General features: G+C 37.8%; 3 protein-coding genes across 10 annotated transcripts; 1 reads left to right on the top strand and 2 right to left on the bottom strand.

The window, feature by feature from the left end:
• Positions 1-4,719: 4,719 nt before the first annotated feature.
• On the bottom strand, positions 4,720-9,634 carry LOC124312710 (protein enabled-like). Of its 5 annotated transcripts, none has more exons than XM_046777207.1 (9): positions 9,511-9,634; positions 8,675-8,729; positions 7,740-7,905; positions 7,527-7,682; positions 7,368-7,468; positions 6,867-7,296; positions 6,614-6,790; positions 5,788-6,031; positions 4,720-5,728 (listed from the first exon to the last, which is right to left on the bottom strand). In XM_046777207.1, exons 2-9 carry the CDS (start codon positions 8,677-8,679, stop codon positions 5,700-5,702), a joined length of 1,308 nt encoding a protein of 435 aa, XP_046633163.1. In that variant the 5' UTR covers positions 8,680-8,729; positions 9,511-9,634; the 3' UTR covers positions 4,720-5,699. The 5 variants fall into 5 exon arrangements, with proteins under 5 accessions (XP_046633163.1, XP_046633160.1, XP_046633161.1 ...); XM_046777204.1 differs by lacking the exon at positions 9,511-9,634 and adding an exon at positions 8,999-9,135; XM_046777205.1 differs by lacking the exon at positions 9,511-9,634 and adding an exon at positions 8,874-9,012.
• Positions 9,635-10,094: 460 nt separating this feature from the next.
• LOC124352569 (KICSTOR complex protein ITFG2-like) lies at positions 10,095-13,369 on the top strand. Of its 4 annotated transcripts, XR_006921497.1 has the most exons (11): positions 10,095-10,237; positions 10,977-11,180; positions 11,267-11,302; positions 11,374-11,542; positions 11,600-11,764; positions 11,838-11,904; positions 11,960-12,105; positions 12,175-12,200; positions 12,262-12,309; positions 12,675-12,762; positions 12,849-12,991. XR_006921497.1 is itself a non-coding variant. In XM_046802105.1 (10 exons), exons 2-10 carry the CDS (start codon positions 10,989-10,991, stop codon positions 13,155-13,157), a joined length of 1,221 nt encoding a protein of 406 aa, XP_046658061.1. In that variant the 5' UTR covers positions 10,095-10,237; positions 10,977-10,988; the 3' UTR covers positions 13,158-13,368. The 4 variants fall into 4 exon arrangements, 2 of the variants coding, with proteins under 2 accessions (XP_046658061.1, XP_046658062.1); XR_006921498.1 differs by lacking the exon at positions 12,262-12,309; XM_046802105.1 differs by lacking the exon at positions 12,262-12,309 and having other exon boundaries at positions 12,175-12,223; positions 12,849-13,368.
• Positions 13,370-13,591: 222 nt separating this feature from the next.
• On the bottom strand, positions 13,592-15,598 carry LOC124312002 (damage-control phosphatase ARMT1-like). Its single transcript, XM_046776387.1, has 6 exons — positions 15,308-15,598; positions 15,130-15,238; positions 14,787-15,028; positions 14,546-14,708; positions 13,949-14,483; positions 13,592-13,873 (listed from the first exon to the last, which is right to left on the bottom strand). The coding sequence occupies exons 1-6, from the start codon at positions 15,367-15,369 to the stop codon at positions 13,650-13,652; spliced, it is 1,335 nt and encodes a 444-aa protein (XP_046632343.1). The 5' UTR covers positions 15,370-15,598; the 3' UTR covers positions 13,592-13,649.
• Positions 15,599-20,043: the final 4,445 nt, after the last annotated feature.

The raw sequence follows: 20,043 nt of genomic DNA, 5'->3' as shown, positions 1-20,043 counted from the left end.
AGTCTTACTGAAAGCATAATTAGTTCATATTTTACTTAAAACTTTTGTTTAATTTAAATTCGTGGTTGGAATTCTACCCCAGTTGTCTGAAAATACAACTGCTGTATACAACTTTTTGCTGTCGACAATGGGAAAAGTGATCTCTACCAAAAGGGTGAACTGTTGCGGATAGCGATCGATGAAGCCCATTGCATAACTACGTGGGGCTTGGACTTTAGGTTTTGGTTCTTAATTGAAATTATTTCTAGCTCTAATTTTAATTTTAATTAGAAAGGAGTATGGCAATCTTTTATTGTTACGTAACGTGTTTCCTACCCTGCCAATAGTTGCGCTAACCGGAACTTCCAGTGCAAGGACACAACGCGAAATCATTTCGACACTGCAGTTGATGGATCCGTTCGTGTTAATAGTTTTTTATTGAAATCCTAATTATTTTCAATATTTGAGTTGTTTTTATTTCTTGATTTAGATCTGTTGGCCAGTGTGTCCGTGATGACTTGAAATTGTCATTGATAAGCAAAACGTCCAACGAAAAAGCCACGGCGTTGATGAAATGTTTAATCAGTGAGGATTATCCAAATCAATGTGGTATCATTTATTGTATCACGCAAAAGAACTGTGTAGAGCTTGCTGATTTTTTTGTGAAGTGTGGGTTTTCGGCCACCTTCTATCACGGTGGTCTAGAGGAAGAGAAACGAAAAGTTCGTCAGGCAAAGTCAAAGTTTTTTTGTGTAATTATTGTAATTCTTAATGTGAATTCATTTCAAATTTTTTGAAATTTGAAATGTCTGCGAATAACTTGTTATTCAAAGATGTTTATTATTATATATTCTAAAAATGCTACTTGAAACTCTATTTTAATATTATGTGTGCCACCGTTGCTTTCAGTTTGGGTATTAATAAGCCTGGTAAACGTGCTTTTAAATTCAATTTCACATCCGATAGTAATCCCTTCTCTTTTTAGATGTCCGATCGATTTTGGCATACCCCGAGGGTATGGCGGGAAACAAAGAAAGGGGAAATGCTGACAAAAAAAGTTGTTTTTGTCACCATTTACCCTCGGGATATGCCGCGGGTAGGGGCACGCTGAGCTAGATTTCCCGTAGGTGAGCCAATAATTGTGGTCTATCAAATATCTCCTTAAACCCGTGAATAATATTAGAAATAAAAATCAGAAAAATAAAGAAGAGTTCTTTATCTTTCCGATGAAAAAAAAACGATGGCTCTACAATTAAAATAAATATTAAAAAAAAAATTCCCGTGCGAGACACCGTAGGGCCTATCTCGCGCGGGTTAAAACACCACAATTGGCAAGGGGTGAGACAATATTTGTGGTGTGTACTGTACTGCAACTCGTTTATTTGGGGTTAAAAGCCGTGCCCACAGCTACATAACTTAAACTCTGCTGCAAAGGAGAACAGTTGAAAAGATCGCAGCCGTGAGTATGCTACCTTGCTCAAATTCGAATATTTATACTGTTTAAGAGCTAGACCGAACTAGACTGCTCTACAAGTAAATGCACTTTCCCTGACGTAATCATTCATAGCCTTGTTAGGGGCTTAATAGTGGTAAACTATGGTCATTCATTATGTGTCCTACTGTATACTTAAATCGCTCGGAGGACTTTCTTGCCATTCTAATCATGGGTTGTTAATCGTTTTTTCAAATCGTCAGCTGACCTGATGCAAGGTTGACATTCTTCGTGATTATTTATTTGCATATCGGTCACTTGTCCTTTGTGGCCTTTAAAATATGCAAATGAAGGTCAACATGACCTTGTTTCGAAGTTTTTCCCGTCTGATCTTGTCTATTTTTTTCGGTTTCCCTCACCCATCCCCTAGCTTCGAGAAAGAAAATGGAAAATTGTAATTCAATAAGCTGCCATCATGGATTTCCATTTCGCGCGTTTTCGAAAAGGAAGTTGAGTTTAAGGGGGAAAAAGAAAAACTGAATTAGTTTAGATTCGATCTCTTCCTTCCCTTAATTTGCATATTTTTATCTGATATTTAAACTTTGAAAGAACTGCCCCGAAAGATGGACGCCGCCAAACTGGATTGTACAATATGGTCCAAAAAAATCCGAACAGTGATTTTATTTTGAAAGCCACCTACCCACATTGTGGGAAACTACAGTACCTACGTAAAGTTTGGGAACGCGCGCACGCGCGCTAGAGAACCTTATGGAGTTTGGCTTTTTTTCTCGGCGATCAAAAAAATCCAATTTTCGTCGGATCACGATGAAATTTTTTTTGGCCGTAGCCATTATAGGTAGCAATAAGCTGATTTTTTTTTCATATTTTTCCTATTAAGGGGAGGGTAGGTTTAAAATGGATCCCTAAGTTTGGGAACACTCTATAGTGCTCCATGCAAATTAGCGTACTTTGAAGGGGAATAACTAAAGAACGGGTAGAGCTAGGAAGACGCGGAAAACTCTGAAATGAAGAACTTCGCAAGCTCAACAGAAGTCTTTATTTTCAGATTTTGTGCGTCATATATAATCTAGTCAATTATTAATTTAAAACAGTTTTTATTTTATTGCCCGTGTTTGTCCCTTTCTTCCCGCCCCCCCCCCCCCCCATTTCCAACCCACGTGCTTTTTTCTCTGTTAAACAGAGAAATCGCGCGCTTATGAGGGGGTGACAACCTGGCGTGGGTGATTTTTATGATCGCCGAGAAAAAAAGCCAAACTCCATAAGGTTCTCTCGAGCGCGCGCGCGTTCCCAAACTTTAGGTAGGTACTGTATGTTTCACTTTTGGTTCTAATTTTGGGGGGCTAAGGAGTGGGGGTCACTATACGGCAATCGGCAACGCCAAATAAAATGCCTGAAAAATTTGTCAAAATGGGGGTGTCACGAAAATCGTGATACCTCGAACATCTTAAAGAATTATTTAAAATCCTTTTGGAATCTTGAAGAAAGATGAAAGGGCTATATTTTGTAATAATTAATTTTTTAGAAGCCGAATATACGGCTAAAAGCGATGTAGTCGGAGGGGGAGACTTTAGGTTTTTGTGATATTTCACGATTTTCAATCCCGATTATCTCGGGAACGAAACAAGATAAAAATCTAGACTTTGTTCCGTTAGAATCGCCTTGCGATTCTGAACAATATCGACCTAGTCCGGATTTTTAGAGTCCTTTTCCGGATAACGATCCGAAAACGACCTCCGTCAAAAATGGGGTATTTTGGTGTGGTTGATTGGGAGATCGCTTGTTAAATTTAAACGGTGGGGCTGAAATTTTTACCAAACATTTCTAATAGCCTCGTTGACACTAATCACTCCACTAATTTTTTTGAATCCTCGTCAAGATTAACCTAACTTGTTATCTGATAAAATTTAGTCGTTTTTACACTTTTTAAATTTCGCGCCACCAGGTGCTGCCACCTTTGAATTTTCCACCATTGGTTAACAAGGGATTCGCCACTTAAAGAGACCGTTTTGACTTTTGGGGGTTTTTAATTTTGCGGAAATCGTCGCTGGGAGTTTTAAAAAAAATTAACAAATAGATGGATTTTGTTCAAATTTTTTTTCTCAGTCCATTGGTAAAAACCGCAATCGTTTAGCTTTTGTAGTTTGGGAGATATTACAAAAAAACTGATGGGGGGGAAGTATCCAAAATTTTGACTTTTTCGGGTTTTGTGCAGCAGCTTTCTCGTCAACCGCTGCACCTAAAAATAGTCTAATTGTTTCAAAATTATGGGATATCCCATCGCTTCAAAGTTTTTTCAGGGTTTTTCAATACTCGGGTTAGATGCCGAGATATTAACGATTAAAATTTTGGAAAAAATTCCATAAATTTTTTTCGTGTTTTAGCCATGCCAGCCTTTATCCTATAAGCCATCTAGCGCTGGCAATATTAACATTTGGCCTCTTTAGCTTTAGGGTCTGTTGGGGTGACCACCCCCATTCTGTTGGTGTAGGCTGACGTTATGAGGGTGGTCACCCCAACAGACACCTCAGTTTTTTGTAATATCTCCCAAACTAAAAAAGCGAAGCGATTGCGGTTTTTACCAATCGACTTAGAAAAGAATTTTGCACAAAAATCATCTGTTTGTTAATTTCTAGAACCCCCAGCGACGATTTCCGCAAAATCAAAAACCCCCAAAACGGCCTCTTTGAGTGGTGAATCGCTTGTTAAAAATAGTTTGTCCTTATGACAACCAATTCTGATAGATAAATCAGCCAATCAAAGCATTCCAATGTGCTTAATTGATTTACAATCGTAATACAGTTAAGCGGACTTAAAAACTTAAAAACACAAACCTTCACGCCAGGCAAACGCGCCATTTATTTTTCAAAATCTTTCAAAGAACTGTTTTTTTTTTTTTAATCAATACCAACCGAAAGAGACTAGCGGCGATCAAACCCGTTAGATGGTTGCCATAGGTTTTGGTCGTTTTCATATGGAATCACCCATTTATATTTATCTATCGTAAAATGAAAACTTTGGGAATTTATAGTAATGGAATGAGGGCTTTTTTTTACTCAATGGGTTGAACGTACAGTAAAGTTCACTATTTAGTAACAGTCCCGTTCAGTGCTGAACTCGGCGGAACTACGTTGTTAATAAAAGTCGATAAAAGCGTAATGATGCAATGACAATATTGAACATAAATGTTATTTACTCCCTTTTGATCTTGTGTATTTCAAGTAGTAAATATTTAAGTACCGCGCGTTATTACCGCAAATGAAAACTGTTGATCCACTGAATAAATCGACTAAGGGCAGAAAATCATGTTTTTATTTACCTCAAAGTCATCGGGTAACCAATTGAGATTTACACAACAGACTGCAATATCATGACAATGCACAATTGTAAAGCTTACAAAACGACAAAGAAGAATTCCAACGAAACAAAAAGTTGGAATGAAGTGATTAATACGTTTTATCGTCTTGAAAAAGGTATAGTTTGGTCTTCAAGAAACATCGCAAATGGAATTCTTTGAGGTGCTGAAGTCGATAACATATACATCAACTTGTGATCTCGAGAAAAAGGCGTTGAAAATTGAAGAACAGAAAATCTAGAAACTATAGCGAAGCAACGGAGGGTTCAGTTCGGATTTATAACATTTTATTTCGTTGGTGAAACTTTTAAATTGGTATACGAAACAACCCAATTCACCTTAGTTTTCCACGAGCTTTTACTTCACATAAAAGAAACTGATTTAAGAAGTGAAACAATATTGCAGTAAATTTTGCTGAGATTAAGAGAGGGTACACTTGCCAAACATAATTGACATATCCTCGTTCATATTCATTCAAAGGGGTAGAAAATATCTTTTAAAATGGCAAAAAAAACTTATTATATAAACTGGGCAAGGAAGCCAGGAAAGGTGGAAAACGGCGAAATAATATGGCTTTTGTGTTTTACCTTTTACGAGAACAGGGGAAACCGAATTTCGTCTTTCAAACGAAATTAAAACTTCACATTATCACTAGAAGACATTCAACATCGGCTGGACTATCCAATTTAAATTGTGTCAAAAGTACACGTCAACTAGATAGTGAACTCAAAAGAAATGGTTGGAGCAGTTCCGAAAAACGTCATTGGAACATTGTAAAGAAAAGAATAAAGAAAAAGCAGTGTTGGGATTAAATATGCGCAATTTATCATAGAAAGGGAGGGTCAAGATACAAAAAATTAAATTGTTAAAAACTCGTGAAAAAAAATAAAACTTTCTGTGGCCTTCTCGAACATTCTATCGTCGCCCTAATTCTTGGCGAATAACTGTTAAATATAATAAACTTTGAAATACCAAGAAAACATTATGTAATTTATAAATTTACCTTCGATAATTTCTTGCTTGACTCTGTTAATTTCCTTTCGAATTTCCAATACCAATTCTTGTTTGAGAAGGTCAAAATCCACCGATACGTCTGAGCCATTACCGATACGACAATTAGACTCTTCCCCAGTAGATCCGCTCCGTTTTCTATTACCAAGAGGGGAATCACCTCCTCCAGGAACCGCCAGAATGCTATTTCCATTTATCTTGTTATTACCAACAGTTTTTTTGTCAGAAAGTTCGTCCTAATAAAAATAGATAATAAGAATTCTTAAGAATTAAAAGATAAATATTGAAAAAAAAAAAAAAAAAAAAAAAAATCCTGGCTTAAACAAAAAATCCGTCGTGACTATAAAAATTTCATACATTAAGCATTCATAACTTAACCAAAGGCAGAATTGTGAATTTCACCGAGCATCGAAACAAACAGAGCTAGGATAATCTAAATTACTGAATAGACTTGTTTTAAACTTTTAAAATGTCTTGAGTAAATATATAAAATAGAAATCACTAATAACAGTAACCTATGAAACGACCCTTGCACAGATTTGCATGAAGAAAACACGCATGAAAAGGTTAGCTTACGAAAATACCGAGAAATACGTTTTTTAGAATCTTAATTGACTACAAGTCCTATAATACCAAAGTATGGATTCTCTTAGAAAGAAAATTCTGCATTGTTTTTTTTTTGTCTAAGGTTTGAGTCTTTTTGACATTTAGCATACAAATAAAAGGTTCGTAAAACTATATAGATATTGACACAGAGCGAGAACGAAAAAAGAGCGCGCTCTGCCAAACTAAACGATAAATATGCGGAATGGACTTACTTGTTGTACTACATCTTTATTTTCTGCTGCAGCGCGACGTCTAGCAAGAGTTTTTGCCATTTCATCCATCATAGAACCTAATCCGCCAATACCTGGTCGTTCAGCTTGTCCTCGACCAATGGTGCCATATGTACTGCTGCTGCTACTACTGCTGCTGCTGCTGCTCTCTGCTGACTGCTTTGGTAGAAAAAAAAAATAACATTTAAATTAGACATTTTCAACTTTTAATTTTTACATTAAATTGGAAACAGACCTTGTTGCTTCTTTTCAATTTCGCATTCTTAAGGGCATTTGCAAGAGATCCAGGATCACCATCATTGCTCAACGATCTTCCAAGACCAGGAGGAGGAGGAGGTGGAGGAGGCGGTCCACCACCACCAATTGGAGATGATACACCAGATGGTTGCGCAAATTGAGGGCTACTCGATATCATGGATGGTATTGGAGGGGCAAGAGGGGGTGCTGGTGGAGGAACTGGACCAACTGGCAACACAGGAGCTGGTGGTGGTGGAGGAGGTGGAGCTGGAGGACCGGCAGGCAAAGGAGGAGCTAATGGAGCTGAATTATTTCTCTGATGACCAACAGTTTGTGTGTTCATCGGTTGCATTGCAGGGTTACTAGTTGAATGATTTAGTCCTTGTTGTTGTTGTTGTTGCTGGGATAATCGTCTTTCTTGCTGAACCCTATTGAATTTTAAGATTGCATATCAGTGATAAAACTCACATTTAAATAATATCAATAAAAACGATCTAACATGTATGGATTTTCTTCTTCGAAACCGGATCCGTTGGGTGCTTGATAAATAGCTTGAGGAATTTGAGGAGGTGTCGAACGAGGAATACTGCTGTTCATCGTCTGTTCAGACATAAGATAACTTAAATACTATTGGATAATTGCGAGGCAAAACGAATACCTCCAAAGAGCGGAGCATAGCGATTGCAAATGCATCAGCGTCATCTTTACTGCTAAAATTAAGGCCGTAGACTTGTTTACTGTCACGCCATTGATGGAAAGTAGGAGTTGCTTGATTGTACTTCAATCCACGTACTAAAGCGCAATTAATTACGACCTAAGACAACAACATTATTAAAAGAAAAGAAAAGCTAAATGAGATTAGTAATAATACTTCGTGATCTTGAAGCTTTCTTCCAACGACTCGGAAAGAATTATTGGCTTGATGATGATAGATGTGCACCTTTGAAAGACCCGATGATGAGCCACTTGGAATCCAGCGTTTGTTCGTGTCGTCGTAGACCATAACAGAGGCCCGGGCTGAAGCTATGCTTACCTCACTGAGTTAAGGGAAAATGATCAGATGGGTTAAACAAACGTAATTTTTACCATTCTTTTTTTTACGAAAAATTTAATGTATTCATCTGAACTACTGGAATTCATGCAAACAATTAAAAAACCCCGTCTTTTAAAATAATTTAAAATTCGTAATGTATGAACAATGAGACTTTACTGTGCCTCTATAAAACATTCAGTATTCTTCGTAAGATCCATCAATGTTAAAGACAACACAACAAATCTAACAACTCCACGGAATATTCTATAACTAATAGAAAAGACACCAGGACAATGAGGCCTTAAGACGCTGCGCGAAGAATTCAGACTGACTCTGATATCTACGTTAGAGAAATAGGCTTTGCCTCTCCCCTTCGTAAAGTATGGGGACAGTCGAGCAAAGAGAGAAGGCGGACGGCGATCAATACTAGCCTCTTTAGATCAATAAACGTCACCTATTCCTCTAGTTACTAATCTTACAGCAAATGCTACCCATTTCATTCAATGTAAAATTTTGCCGGGATAACAATGGCATTTTTACTAAAAACAAAGGAATAAAAAATTAGGAATATCAGTAAATTATGATTCATACTACCAGGCAGTCAGGCACACATATTTCACAATAAAAAAACTTATAAAAAATCAACCTTAAAATATCTACTGAAGCATCTTCAGGTTACTACTTTTATTCTACTGACTCAACAATAATTTTGTAATTAAAGCATGAATGAAAAGTTTAGAACTACCAAATAGATACTGAATCGATTCACATACCTCATTTTACAGAGTGTTGTTAGTCCGATAACATGAATTGGTTGAGAAAAAGAATCTGCAGTTTAAAGAAATCAAGAGAAAATAGTTCAATAATAAGACACTTTGAGGAAACAAAATAGGTTTATTACTTAAATAAAAACTAAAAAATTTTTATAAACAAATAAAAAGAAAAAAAAAGCCTCCAAAACATTTGATTTACCAAAATGGCTGGAACTGTGATTTTAACAATAATATGTAAAGAGAAGCCGAACATAAGAGTGAAATTCACTGAACGATACACATTTTCTGTAAGAATTAAATACCAACAATTTTAGGACAACTTACTAATAATCTGAGTGTAGTTTTCAACTATCACAGTACCACTCCCTCAAGCTGTCAAAGCCAAAAATGCGCCATGTTTAACTACTGCGAACGAACCTGAAGCAGCTCCAATATTTTTTATACCCCAAACAAAGTAAAACGACGGGAGGGAAATTGTAGTCTTTGTAGATTGTACCCAAGCTGATTGTACTTGCGTCTTGCGTCATTTCATTTGTCAATTCTCAGTTTTCCTCATAACTCGTTTACTCAGATTATTTTTATTTGTCACTTCCTATTTCAAAATAATTTTGATAGCCATAATTTCAGAGGAAATAAAACGAAAAACGATAACTAAGCCGAACGATTTTCTTCTGAATTTTTAAAGTATATGTGTTCCTTAAAAACCAGAGCTATGATAAAACACAGCGTTTTAAGAGTCGTAACAAAATTTTGTGTGTAGTAGATCTTACTCACTACTATCTTAGCAATAAATCGATAGAAATTACAAATTATGCTTTTAACCCCAATTTATTTACCTTTCAAACTTGAAGTTAATATATGTACTGGCGAATTAGGTAGAGGGAAATGACAATGGCATTAGAAAGACAGTAGAATTTTTTGATAGGATGCTACACAAGCTGTGCCTAGTATCAGTTCTGCATGAATTATCGGTACTAAACGAATGCAGTGCAATACTAACGATAATATATAATCTGTTACAGTATGTTATCTTTTATCGCTGTGAAAGTCAATGGTAATGTAGTGCTAGGTTCAAATCATTATGGACATTATATGAAATCTATATAAGTAGGCGCATCATCGTGATTCTGATTCGTGAATGTATTTTTAATCATAACTACATTTACGATGTTACATTTAACTCAGATAGATTCTGAAAATTATGAACGAAAACGCGCGTTTTTTTAAGGGAGGACATATTAGTACATGACATTATACATATGTTGTACATGATAATTATAATAGTAATATTAATCAAACAGTATAATAATAATAGTAATCAAACGGCAAATAAACGACGTCATTCTTCAATAGAAACAATGATTTCAACAAACTGTCGTTAATTCGTTATGTTTAAAAGACATCGTCGCATTGAATTCTAATTTATATTTTTCTACCGCCTCTAGCAGACATAACTTCAGTCAGACATTTGTTTTTCACCATCCCCTTCTGACCCCCTTGCTCAGTAGACCACAATAAAACTCTAAACATAAACAACTAATCTTACCTAGCGGGAGACTACTAGTAAGTATCTACTCTTTTTCCTAAAGTAAGTTTGATGACCAAAAAGTTTAAATTTCGTTATTGTTTGATATGGAGTCATTTGTTCAGTGGTTTCAACATTCTAGCTGATTCTAGCTCCCAATGGCCAGTGTCTGCTGGTTACGCTCCTTAGCGTTAGGGGTGCCCATAGGAATCAGTTTTCTTTCTTCGGTCTGTTACATAGCTAAAGTCGACGGCGTTTCAATGCAACCAGTGAGAGCTCTTTACAATATTTTAAGATTTCTAAAAAAGGATTTAATGCACTAGTTTCTATCTTGTATTTTTAATAGATCCTGAACCCAAAAGATAGTACAACATGTGATTATGTTCTTCTAAATCGTTGGGCTGTCAGGGACTTTCAAATTCAGAGAGGAGATATTGTCTCATTGATTTCACCTAGGAATCCAGATTCATGTCTGATCAAACGTGTTGTTGGCTTAGAAGGAGATGTTGTAGAAACTAAAGGGCATGCCCATTCACATGTCAAAGTTCCTGAAGGTTTTTGTTGGATTGAAGGAGAAAATCATTCTCAGTCCATGGACTCAAATTTTTTTGGTCCAATTCCCCTTGGCTTAATAACTGCTAAAGCTACTCATATTGTTTGGCCATTGAATAGAGCATGTAGGCTTATGTTGCATAATAATGAGTTAAATGCTTAGATTTATGAAAAGAGTAACCCATTTAAGTGTTTAAATATTGAAATAATTCTTGTTTCATTTAGAACTGAAATACAATGAGAGCTGTGTCTTATGTGGAACGTCTTGAGTTTGATTTCCCTGGATCAGTTTTCAAAAATGCATTTTTGTTTGGTGATGTTGATAATGACAAATGTGAAGAACTTGTTGTGGGTAACGAAAATGGAGATGTGTACATTTACAAAGGCAGCGCTAGTAAATGTTGGAGAAGAGCTAGTGATTTGGGAATGGTTAGTTCATAAATTTCTCAAATGCTTTATTACTTTTTTAACTAGCAAAATATTTTACTGTCATACGCTGTTAATTTTTTTCTCAGGTAACTGCAATTGGAGTTGGTGATATATTCAATGCGGTAAATTAGTTAACGAAAACCATGTGCATATTGAACTACAAAAAAATAACGTTATAAACGTATTGAATAAGGGTCGAAATTCTTTGGTTGTGGTTAATGGGGAAGGCTGGTGTTACATTTTTGATTTCCTCACGGATACGTGCAGCGACGGTGAACTTCCCATGAAACCGACTCACGTACAACGAATTCCGGCTAATACCAAAGTCCTTCTCCTGCATGATGTGAATTCAGACGGAATGAGTAAGAACATTGTAGAAATTCATAATTATTATTAGTGTTACCTTTTTTGAATTTCAGTTGAACTTGTGATTGGATTGACGGACCGAGTTGTCCGCACGTATCAGTGGATTAATACAAAACTGGTTGGTCTCAACAAATGGGAGTTCGCTAATCAAATTGGTACTGTGGGTATAAATGACATGGCCAACCGCACCCCTTCACTTCTAGTTGCCCATCCGGGAGGTATTTGTCAAAATATATTCACACGACAACCATCGCATACGTTTTTACATTGAGATGCACAATTTTTATACAGGTACGTTTATTCGGTTGAAATGTAAGCCTTTAGAAAATTGTGAAGATCATGGAAAAGAAGAACCAAGGTAAATTGTATAGATTAAAGGCGCATGAAGACGTAAAACTGATTTCTTTCTATAGGGAGTTATTATCTAAAATGTCAATTGATTATCATCCACTTGCATACTCACATATGCGCAATCCAAATGTATCAACGGAAATATTAGGGAACATATCACAGGGAATATCGCATCAAGATGAAAATCAGGGAGCCCTGTATGCCGTTGGTGAGTTTATGGCGATCCAATTTGTATTATCTTGTTTGTTGGTTTTTTGTTTACTTTCAATTTTATTAGCTACACTTGACGGAACCTTGATGATGGTACGAGATGAGCAAATTTTGTGGTAATTTTTTTACTTTTTCGCTATATATGTTACATTAGATAAGGCACATAAAGTTTGAGAACGCGCGAGGGAACCATTTGAAAAAGGTAAAGTTCTTTACGTGAACAAATCAAAATTGAGTCTTCATCGGAAAGCGCCAATATTTTATTTATTTATTTTTTACAAGTAGTCATTAGATTTAGTTATAGTTACACAATTTTTTAAAAACATTGTTTCAATCAAGGAAAGGATAGGTTTCAGGGCGATTTAAAGTTTGGAAATCACAAAAAGGTTTAATTGGCGGCCTTTTAACTTGTTAAACTAGTAAAAAATAAACAATGGTCGCTTTTCGACAAAAACATCTTTTCGGGAACGGCGTGGAAAATATCTTTTCCCGTGATGCCCTGGTGCGTTCCCAAACTTAAGGCAAGTACTGTAAACGGTATTTTTTCCCTCGGATTTCGTCTTTTAGGTCGTTACAAGTTGATCATCAGTTATTTGCTCTATCGAAACTAGACATAACAGGCGATGGCCGGGAAGAAGTGGTCGCCTGTTCATGGGTAATGAATGGCTTATTATTTTGTGGTCTACTCTAGCTTCTGATTACATCAAAGCTCATTTGATTGATTTGTTAATTTTTATAAAGGATGGACAAACATACATTGTAAACCAAGAGAAGCAAACTGTTCGGTTCCAATTTGATCAATCCGTTTCAGCCTTCACCGCAGGTTATTATTCCTTAAATTCCCAATCGTCTTCCCTCCCCGCTTTTGCTTACGCAACGTTCCACAACAAAATCTACGTGTATTACAACGTCTCTCTTCCAAGAATAACTCTCCACACTTCTAGCGAACTTCTCAAAACGAAATCTGAAAATTTAGATGAGAACTTGTTGAAGTATCTTACGAATCCTTCGAAATTGAGCGAAATATTTGCTAAAACACTTTACAAATAAAAATTCTCTATTCCTCTAACCGAAAATAAAATAAATTAAATTTACGAAGGAAATTAAATTTGTGGCTGAAAGGCTTTTTTATGATTTCATTTGAGATTTTTCATTGAGAATGTTGCAAGTGCCATAACTATATCTACTTAGCGTGATTTGCTAAATCGCATGTTTTGTACACTGAAATACTAGCTCTGCCGCTTATATGTATATAAAAAAACAAACCAAAAAAAAAACATGCGTTGTAAAACAACCAACAGGTAATTGTTATTTTATGTTATGTTTCAATTTATATAGCGCCTAATTCAGTGAGTTCATAAAAGACTACGAAAACGCGTATAAGATGTGGAACTTAAAAAATATGATAGTATTCGTTCCCAGATTTATAGTGTGAACCAGGTAAATTTCTTCATGTTTATTGAAGAAAAAGAGAAAAGATAACATCAAATTTATTTTATTTATTTTTTAATGTAAAATGTTATCTCCTTTAGAACACGGAAGCTATTTTGCAAATTGTATCAAGCCGTAATTTCCATTAGTCATCCAATCTTTGTCAAGCAAATCCAATTCTTTTATCTTAGACGATGGTAAATCACAAATAATTTCTGCTTTAATTGTTCGTAACGCAAGCAAAGGCGCTGGACTGAATCCTTGTAAAAAAGTTTTAAATGGGGTGGAAGACGGCCAGCAGAGTTCTCCGCCAAGTTTTCTGTAATTAAGGTCACCTAAACATTTTGTAAAAATAAAATTAATAACCTTAAGGCGACCAGGACAATTTGCAATTTAGAACAATAATGCACCTTTAAAGATAATGAGTTGGCTACGACAGAGTTTTTTGTAAAGTTTAGGATCTTCCTCTTGCATTACATGATATGGTAGTGGCAATGTAAAATAACTCTCTTCAAGCACCTGAAACTGGTTTGAGTGTAGGTAAGCGCGGCATTTCTCGGCAAAATGTTGCAATTCAGTGCAATCATTTTCCATATACTGAAGCGCCCATTTAAGATCATTACAAGTTGTGTCGGAAACAAACCACGGAATTTTTTTTACGTAGAAATTAACCCGGTCGAAAAGCTTGTGAGATATGCAATAAACAGCAAGGCAGAGATCAGCAACCATTTCCAGTCCTGAATTGTCCATAATTATGCTAAGTTCTTTATTATCATATGGGTTATTCTGAATGTGTTTCATATGAAGCCAAACTTCATTAATATTATTAACTAAGATGTGTGAGTTTAGCTGTTTTATGTCATCAAAAAAAGAGTTTGATTTGACTTCAGTATTGGTATTTCCAGCTGATAGAGACAGGTCATTTCGATTCCCCCATAGACAAATCTAAAAGAAGAAAAACTTTAATAACCTTTTCAATTAAGCATTTATGAAAATTTATAATTAACCTCAATAAGTTTCATGAAATGAACATGTAACTCTGAGGAACTATAATTTGACTTTAGACACAATCCATTGGTATAGGAAGCAAGCTGGCATATAATGTTTTTCTGCACAAAGAATGCTTCTTCTTTCATGTGACTGAATGGATCAAATCCCTTCAAATGTACGCTGGAAACAGATAGATTATTTCCGGAAAAGATTATTTCTGCTGACAGGTGTTAATAATCCAAATGTAATTGAAAATACCTGTCATTAAACATATAATAAATAGCTCTGTACATGTAACACTCCACAAGCAACCAAGGTGAGTTGAACCAACAAGGTGCAGCACTGTCTTTAGTTTCAATCAATTCTGTATTCCATTTTTCACTATCTTGAAGGTGAGGACAATCTATTTCAAATTTGCTAAGTGTTTTGTTTGTTTGCATTTCACTTCTTAGCTTAGATAATTTTCCAATAATCAGTTTTAAGTCTTCTAATGCTGCAGCCTATCAATAGTTGTAAAGAGGGGATAGCTTTACGTTAATGTATTTGAACAATATTAAACATAATAAGAAATATTTGTATCAGACAGCAACTTCAATTTTACCTCAGAATGACTACTTTGCACAATTTCATTCTTACTGCGACATAAAAAGTCTATCACCTTTGTGAGAATAACTGGCATTCGATCTTTCACTGTCCTGTAAGCAAACGAGCTAAAAAAAACAAAACATATTTCATGGGTCCTTTTGGTTGGTAACTAACATTTTTACATTTCGACTTACCCCTCAATCTCGGCTGACAAATAAGGATATGGTGGACGACTTTTATTAAATGAAAATGTCATTGCTATTATAGCAATCTGTGGTTAGAGATGAATTCCTCAAGTGGTAATTACTAATTAGTGCAATGTGCAAATACAAAACAAATTTCAACTTCAACTGATTTAACCATGAAGGAGGAATGGAGGAGGAGGAGCTCTTTAGCTGGTCGGGCAAATTTTTGAGGTTAGATCTATTGCCACGATAAGGCGTCGTGGCGCGACGGTCGAAACTGTCTATTGCCACGACCATGGCCTACTCTATGGTTAAGGCCTGTAAACTTGAATCCTGCGAGAGGATCTGAAAAATTCCCTATCCTTTCCCCGTGCAAGAGCCAATCAGAAGAAAAAACGAGGCTGTAACTTCGCCATCTGGCGATTGATATTGCTTTCTCGTTAGAATGGTTAGGTAGTCTTATAAATTTTTTACTATTTCCTCTAAGCAATGATACATTGATAGGTGAGTGGGTAGCGGTGCCATCACCATGTAGTGGAGTCAAGATCATTTTTGACCGGGAACAAATTGCAATACGAATTTTTTTTCATGAGCTTTGTTATTACTATAATTTTATATTTGTTGTAAAAACCCCTTCTCAGAAATAATAATTTTTACAATAAAAAAAAATAGAAAACAAAATGTAAAAATTAGAAAATGTATAAGAATTGTGATTAGAAATAAAAATAATTTTTTTTACAGCTTATGTTCCCCGTCTTTTTATTGATCAGAGTTCCAATTTTTAATGTTATAGCTTTAACGATGTTTTAGTAATTAAATATACTGTGAGGATGCCTCAAATTTAATGAAATCACCAAAAGGTGTTTACAAGGGACCAAATGGCGGATAGTCCCTCCGTAAACTCATTTTACTTAACTTACTTTACAAAACTTACGGGTTGGCGCAGTCTAGCTAGGGCTGTGGCCCGGGACGTTTTTAGCGGTTTTTTTTATGGGTTTTTTAGACGGGTTTTTCTTCTTCCGCGGGTCGGAGCAGGTTGGGCCAACTGAGTGAACGGGTTTGGCCCGGGCCAACCCATGGGTCAAAAAAATTTTACCGGTCGGGTAACAGCCCGGGTAAAAAATCGGGTCAAACACACTTTTTTTTTTACAAACTTAAAAAAATTCCCCAAATTTCTTAATTATCTTCTTCTTCCAACAGTGACACGTCAATTCTGTCGTCTGAACACCCCAGAACGCCCTTTTCTACCACTTATCCTACTTTTCATGATACGAAATTATCGTAGAGCATTTGGCGGCAATATTTTGAGGCCCGGGTTTTCATCGCCCGGGCCACAGCCCTAAGTCTAGCAGATAAAAAGTCCGTAACGGTGGCAACCAAAATAAAGCCTAGACTTTCACAGATTTCGTTACTCTTCTGCATCTGGTGACAGAAAAAGAAACGAAAATTCTGCCCGAGGCAGATATCATCATCGCCTCAAAAATTTCTGCAGGGCCTTATGGGAGCAGCGTCTCCTCCTTTCCTCCTAGTCCTTCATGATTTAACAATGGCAATGGCATAGCCTAATAATTTAAGGAGCCGAAAGGTTTGGGATTTTTTTCGAAGCAAATTTTGTTTCCCTTCATCCAGTTTGGCCCCGCCTTCAAGTGGACCCACGAGAGCCAATTTATCGTCTGGTGGCGACATTTGAAAACTTTGGGTTGTGTAGCTACAATTCAATTTCTATCAAAACAATTTGTTTCACGGTAGGAAGTAAATTTTTGTGATCGGGTAGGTGAGTCGAATATGGTGCCGATTCTCAACCGGTGAATAATAGGGAATGAACGGTAAAATTATTTTCCCTTGAAAATGATTCCATCTTGTCAAACGCATCGAGTTAGAAGAGATTTTGAATCATGTTTCTATAGGGAAAATGTACGGTTTAGCCGTAAATTAATTTTAAAGTTGGTTTAAGGCCCGCCTCTCGAAAAACGGTCACCCGGCCATTTTTAGGGGGCGGAGCCTAACTGGGTATGTTGGGATTTTCACGTTGTAGGCAGCCACAGCAAATGCATGGGGAAAAAAAATACGCAAATGCATTTGCTGTGGCTGTCTACTACTGTTCAGGATGGGTCCGGTTTCCCCCAATATTTGAGTCAGTTCCCTCCGAAAAAGGTCCTGTTTAGCGCGTAAGTGATTGTGAATCCTATCTATTTGCTGTGTCACATCATCTACAGTAGACACCACAAGTATTTGAACTTGTTCGAATGCACATACGCCGCCGTGTAACTGTCTCGCTGATTTGCGAGGTAAGTACTGGGGCTAGATTTTTATTTTTTTAATAAATACATTAGTTGATAATATACAGTCATCTGTGAAAGTTTCTTTATCTTGTATAGGTATTTCTGAGACTGCCCGAAGAAACCGCCAACGTACAAGCCATACTACCATACCCCCGGTATTTTACGCCCTTTTCTTTTTTTCTCCCTTTTCTTCTTTTCCTTTACCTACGAAAGAAAAAGAGAAAAGGGTGTAAAATACCTGGGGCACGGTAGGCACCGTCAATACTTGTGGTGCCTACTGTACTTCGACACAATTTTATTCAACATGTCACATGCATTGAATTATTCGATACCATCCTAGATTCCACAGCTGGCGCCGGTGGCTACAAATGCAGGTTCAGTATTAAAAGGAAGCACATGCAACGCTCAAGCTTTTCCAGACAATTAAACCCACCACCTTCCACGTGCTTATTATGATTAACCTCACCAGTAAGCCGAAGTCATTTGGTGCCATCAACTACCCGGCGAACGAGAAAACGTCAGCTTTCCGCATGGCCCTACCCCCGTCCATGCAGCAGGTAGGCGAGGTGGAGCACATGGATTCCTTTCCACATACCCAACTACCCTGGGTCAGGTACTGGACCAAATCCTCGTTTATGTAAGCGCAAACTGGAACATCGCACTGTATCGTGTGGGATTCGAGGAACGAAGTCGGGGCCTTCAGAGACATTCGACGAATTTTATATCTACCTCAAGCATTTGGCGGATGCAGCAGACGTTTGCGGCACAAGCATCGATGCCCGCATGGCGACCAGGATCATGGCAGGAATTTGCGACACGGAAACAAAAAAGAAACTTCAGACTATTAACTCGTTTCCTACTGCCCAGGACATTGTAAATATTTGTCGCAGTTAGGAATCTGCTAAATCAAACGAACGCACTCTAAGTGGCCAATCTGCCGTCTCTTTTATCAAACATCAGCCAAGTTTGCGCCCGGGCGGTCATTCATGTGGCGCTTGCGGCCGAACCGCTCATCTAACAAGAAGACATGTAATTAATCACCGGAACATTTTTCCCCGCGATGCCCGAAACGAGACAAATTTAAACCCGACAACCCTAGTGGCGGTGGCCTTGGAGCTAGTTGTTCTTCTGGATCCGGGGGCAAAACGAAATGCGCGCATCACTATCGGCTGGGTACAGTCATTTCGAGGCAGACGAATCCCTACGATCTCAGTTATCACATCTCAGTCAAGTTCTCACCACCATCGCCAATATTTACGCCCAATCATGGTGTGGAGGTAACGGTCGGCAGCTCCGACGTATTGCTGGCCCTTGGTTTAAAAAATAGTCGGATTTTTCTTCTTCGACGTTCGACTTGGTAATAGCCAACAAGTCTACACGCCTCTTATGCATTGGTCAACTGGACGTCGTCTTGAGATACGGCACCCGTGTCGCCAACGTAACGGTGCTCGTATGTCCCAAAATTACTGGCATATTGGGCAGCTGGCTCGACTGTATCGTCATGGACATATTGCACGATAAATACCCGCAACCTATTTCCCGTTCCCGACCACACGTATCGCAGCTAACCTGGGATCATCACGCGCCATCGGCAATGCCATCTGTGTGCGATTTTCTCCGTGGTGTGTACATCCCACGCGATCCCAGTGAGTAACAGCGTGCGTCAATCAAATCGACCATCACTAACTATTTTATCGGTGTGTTCGATCAGTCGGAAGGTTACGCTTTATGGAGGGCCCAGAGATGATCATCCAGCTGAAGGCTGACGCCATTCCGTATTATGTTAATGGCACCCGTCCCATCGCATTTGCAGACCACACCGAAGTGAAGCTGACACTAGATGGTATGAAGGCCGTCGGCATAGTATAGAGCCTGTCACGGAAGCCACGGATTGGGCGGCGCCATTAGTGGTGCTCTGGAAACTGAATGGCAAGCTCCGCATTTTTGTCGATCAAACCAGAATCAAGAAGGCATGTTGTTCGTCCCATCCACCTGACCTTCGAGGAACACAGTGGCGGAAATCGGTAGTGAAGCCGTGTTCTATAGCTGCTTCGATGCCACAAATGGATATTTCTAGACCCCCCCCCCCCCCCTCACGCGCAGAGAGCCAGCATTTAACCAAGTTCATGAAGCCCGGGGGCGTTAAAAGTTACTGCGTGCTTCAATGGGGCGCTGTTCGTCAGACAATGAATATAATCGGCGGGAGGATGCCGCTTTTGGCACACTAAAAAACACGGTCAGAGTTGTGGATGACATCCTGTGTTTCGAACGGTCATTCCCGTCGCATGCTGAGGGTGTATTCGCGATCCTGCAGGCCGCGCGCGCAGAGAAAATCCCTCTCAACGCGGACAAGTTTAAGTTTGCTCAAAAGAAGGTGGTATGGGCTGGCTATGAAGATCAACATGGGTGTGTGACAGTTGAATCCAGCAAACTACAAGCCATCGCTTAATTCCCCCGCCCCAC

The sequence above is a fragment of the Daphnia pulicaria genome, chromosome 8, assembly GCF_021234035.1.
Source record: "Daphnia pulicaria isolate SC F1-1A chromosome 8, SC_F0-13Bv2, whole genome shotgun sequence".
Taxonomy (NCBI): domain Eukaryota; kingdom Metazoa; phylum Arthropoda; class Branchiopoda; order Diplostraca; family Daphniidae; genus Daphnia; species Daphnia pulicaria.
This window is presented reverse-complemented; position numbering and strand designations above follow the sequence as displayed.

Bases quoted from the DNA above. Each gene is read 5' to 3' on its own strand.
- LOC124312710 (XM_046777202.1), bottom strand. From the start codon at position 8,119: ATGGATCTTACGAAGAATACTGAATGTTTTATAGAGGCACA. The intron at 7,469-7,526 runs GTATTCGTTTTG...ATGTCTGAACAG, and splicing joins CTATGCTCCGCTCTTTGGAG to ACGATGAACAGCAGTATTCC. The intron at 7,297-7,367 runs GTTAGATCGTTT...AAAATTCAATAG, and splicing joins GAAGAAGAAAATCCATACAT to GGTTCAGCAAGAAAGACGAT.
- LOC124352569 (XM_046802106.1), top strand. From the start codon at position 10,989: ATGAGAGCTGTGTCTTATGTGGAACGTCTTGAGTTTGATTTCCCTGGA. The intron at 12,224-12,674 runs GTAATTTTTTTA...TTCGTCTTTTAG, and splicing joins CGAGATGAGCAAATTTTGTG to GTCGTTACAAGTTGATCATC. The intron at 12,763-12,848 runs GTAATGAATGGC...ATTTTTATAAAG, and splicing joins AAGTGGTCGCCTGTTCATGG to GATGGACAAACATACATTGT.
- LOC124312002 (XM_046776387.1), bottom strand. From the start codon at position 15,369: ATGACATTTTCATTTAATAAAAGTCGTCCACCATATCCTTATTTGTCA. The intron at 15,029-15,129 runs GTAAAATTGAAG...AACTATTGATAG, and splicing joins TGCAAAGTAGTCATTCTGAG to GCTGCAGCATTAGAAGACTT. The intron at 14,484-14,545 runs GTTAATTATAAA...TTCTTCTTTTAG, and splicing joins ATTTCATGAAACTTATTGAG to ATTTGTCTATGGGGGAATCG.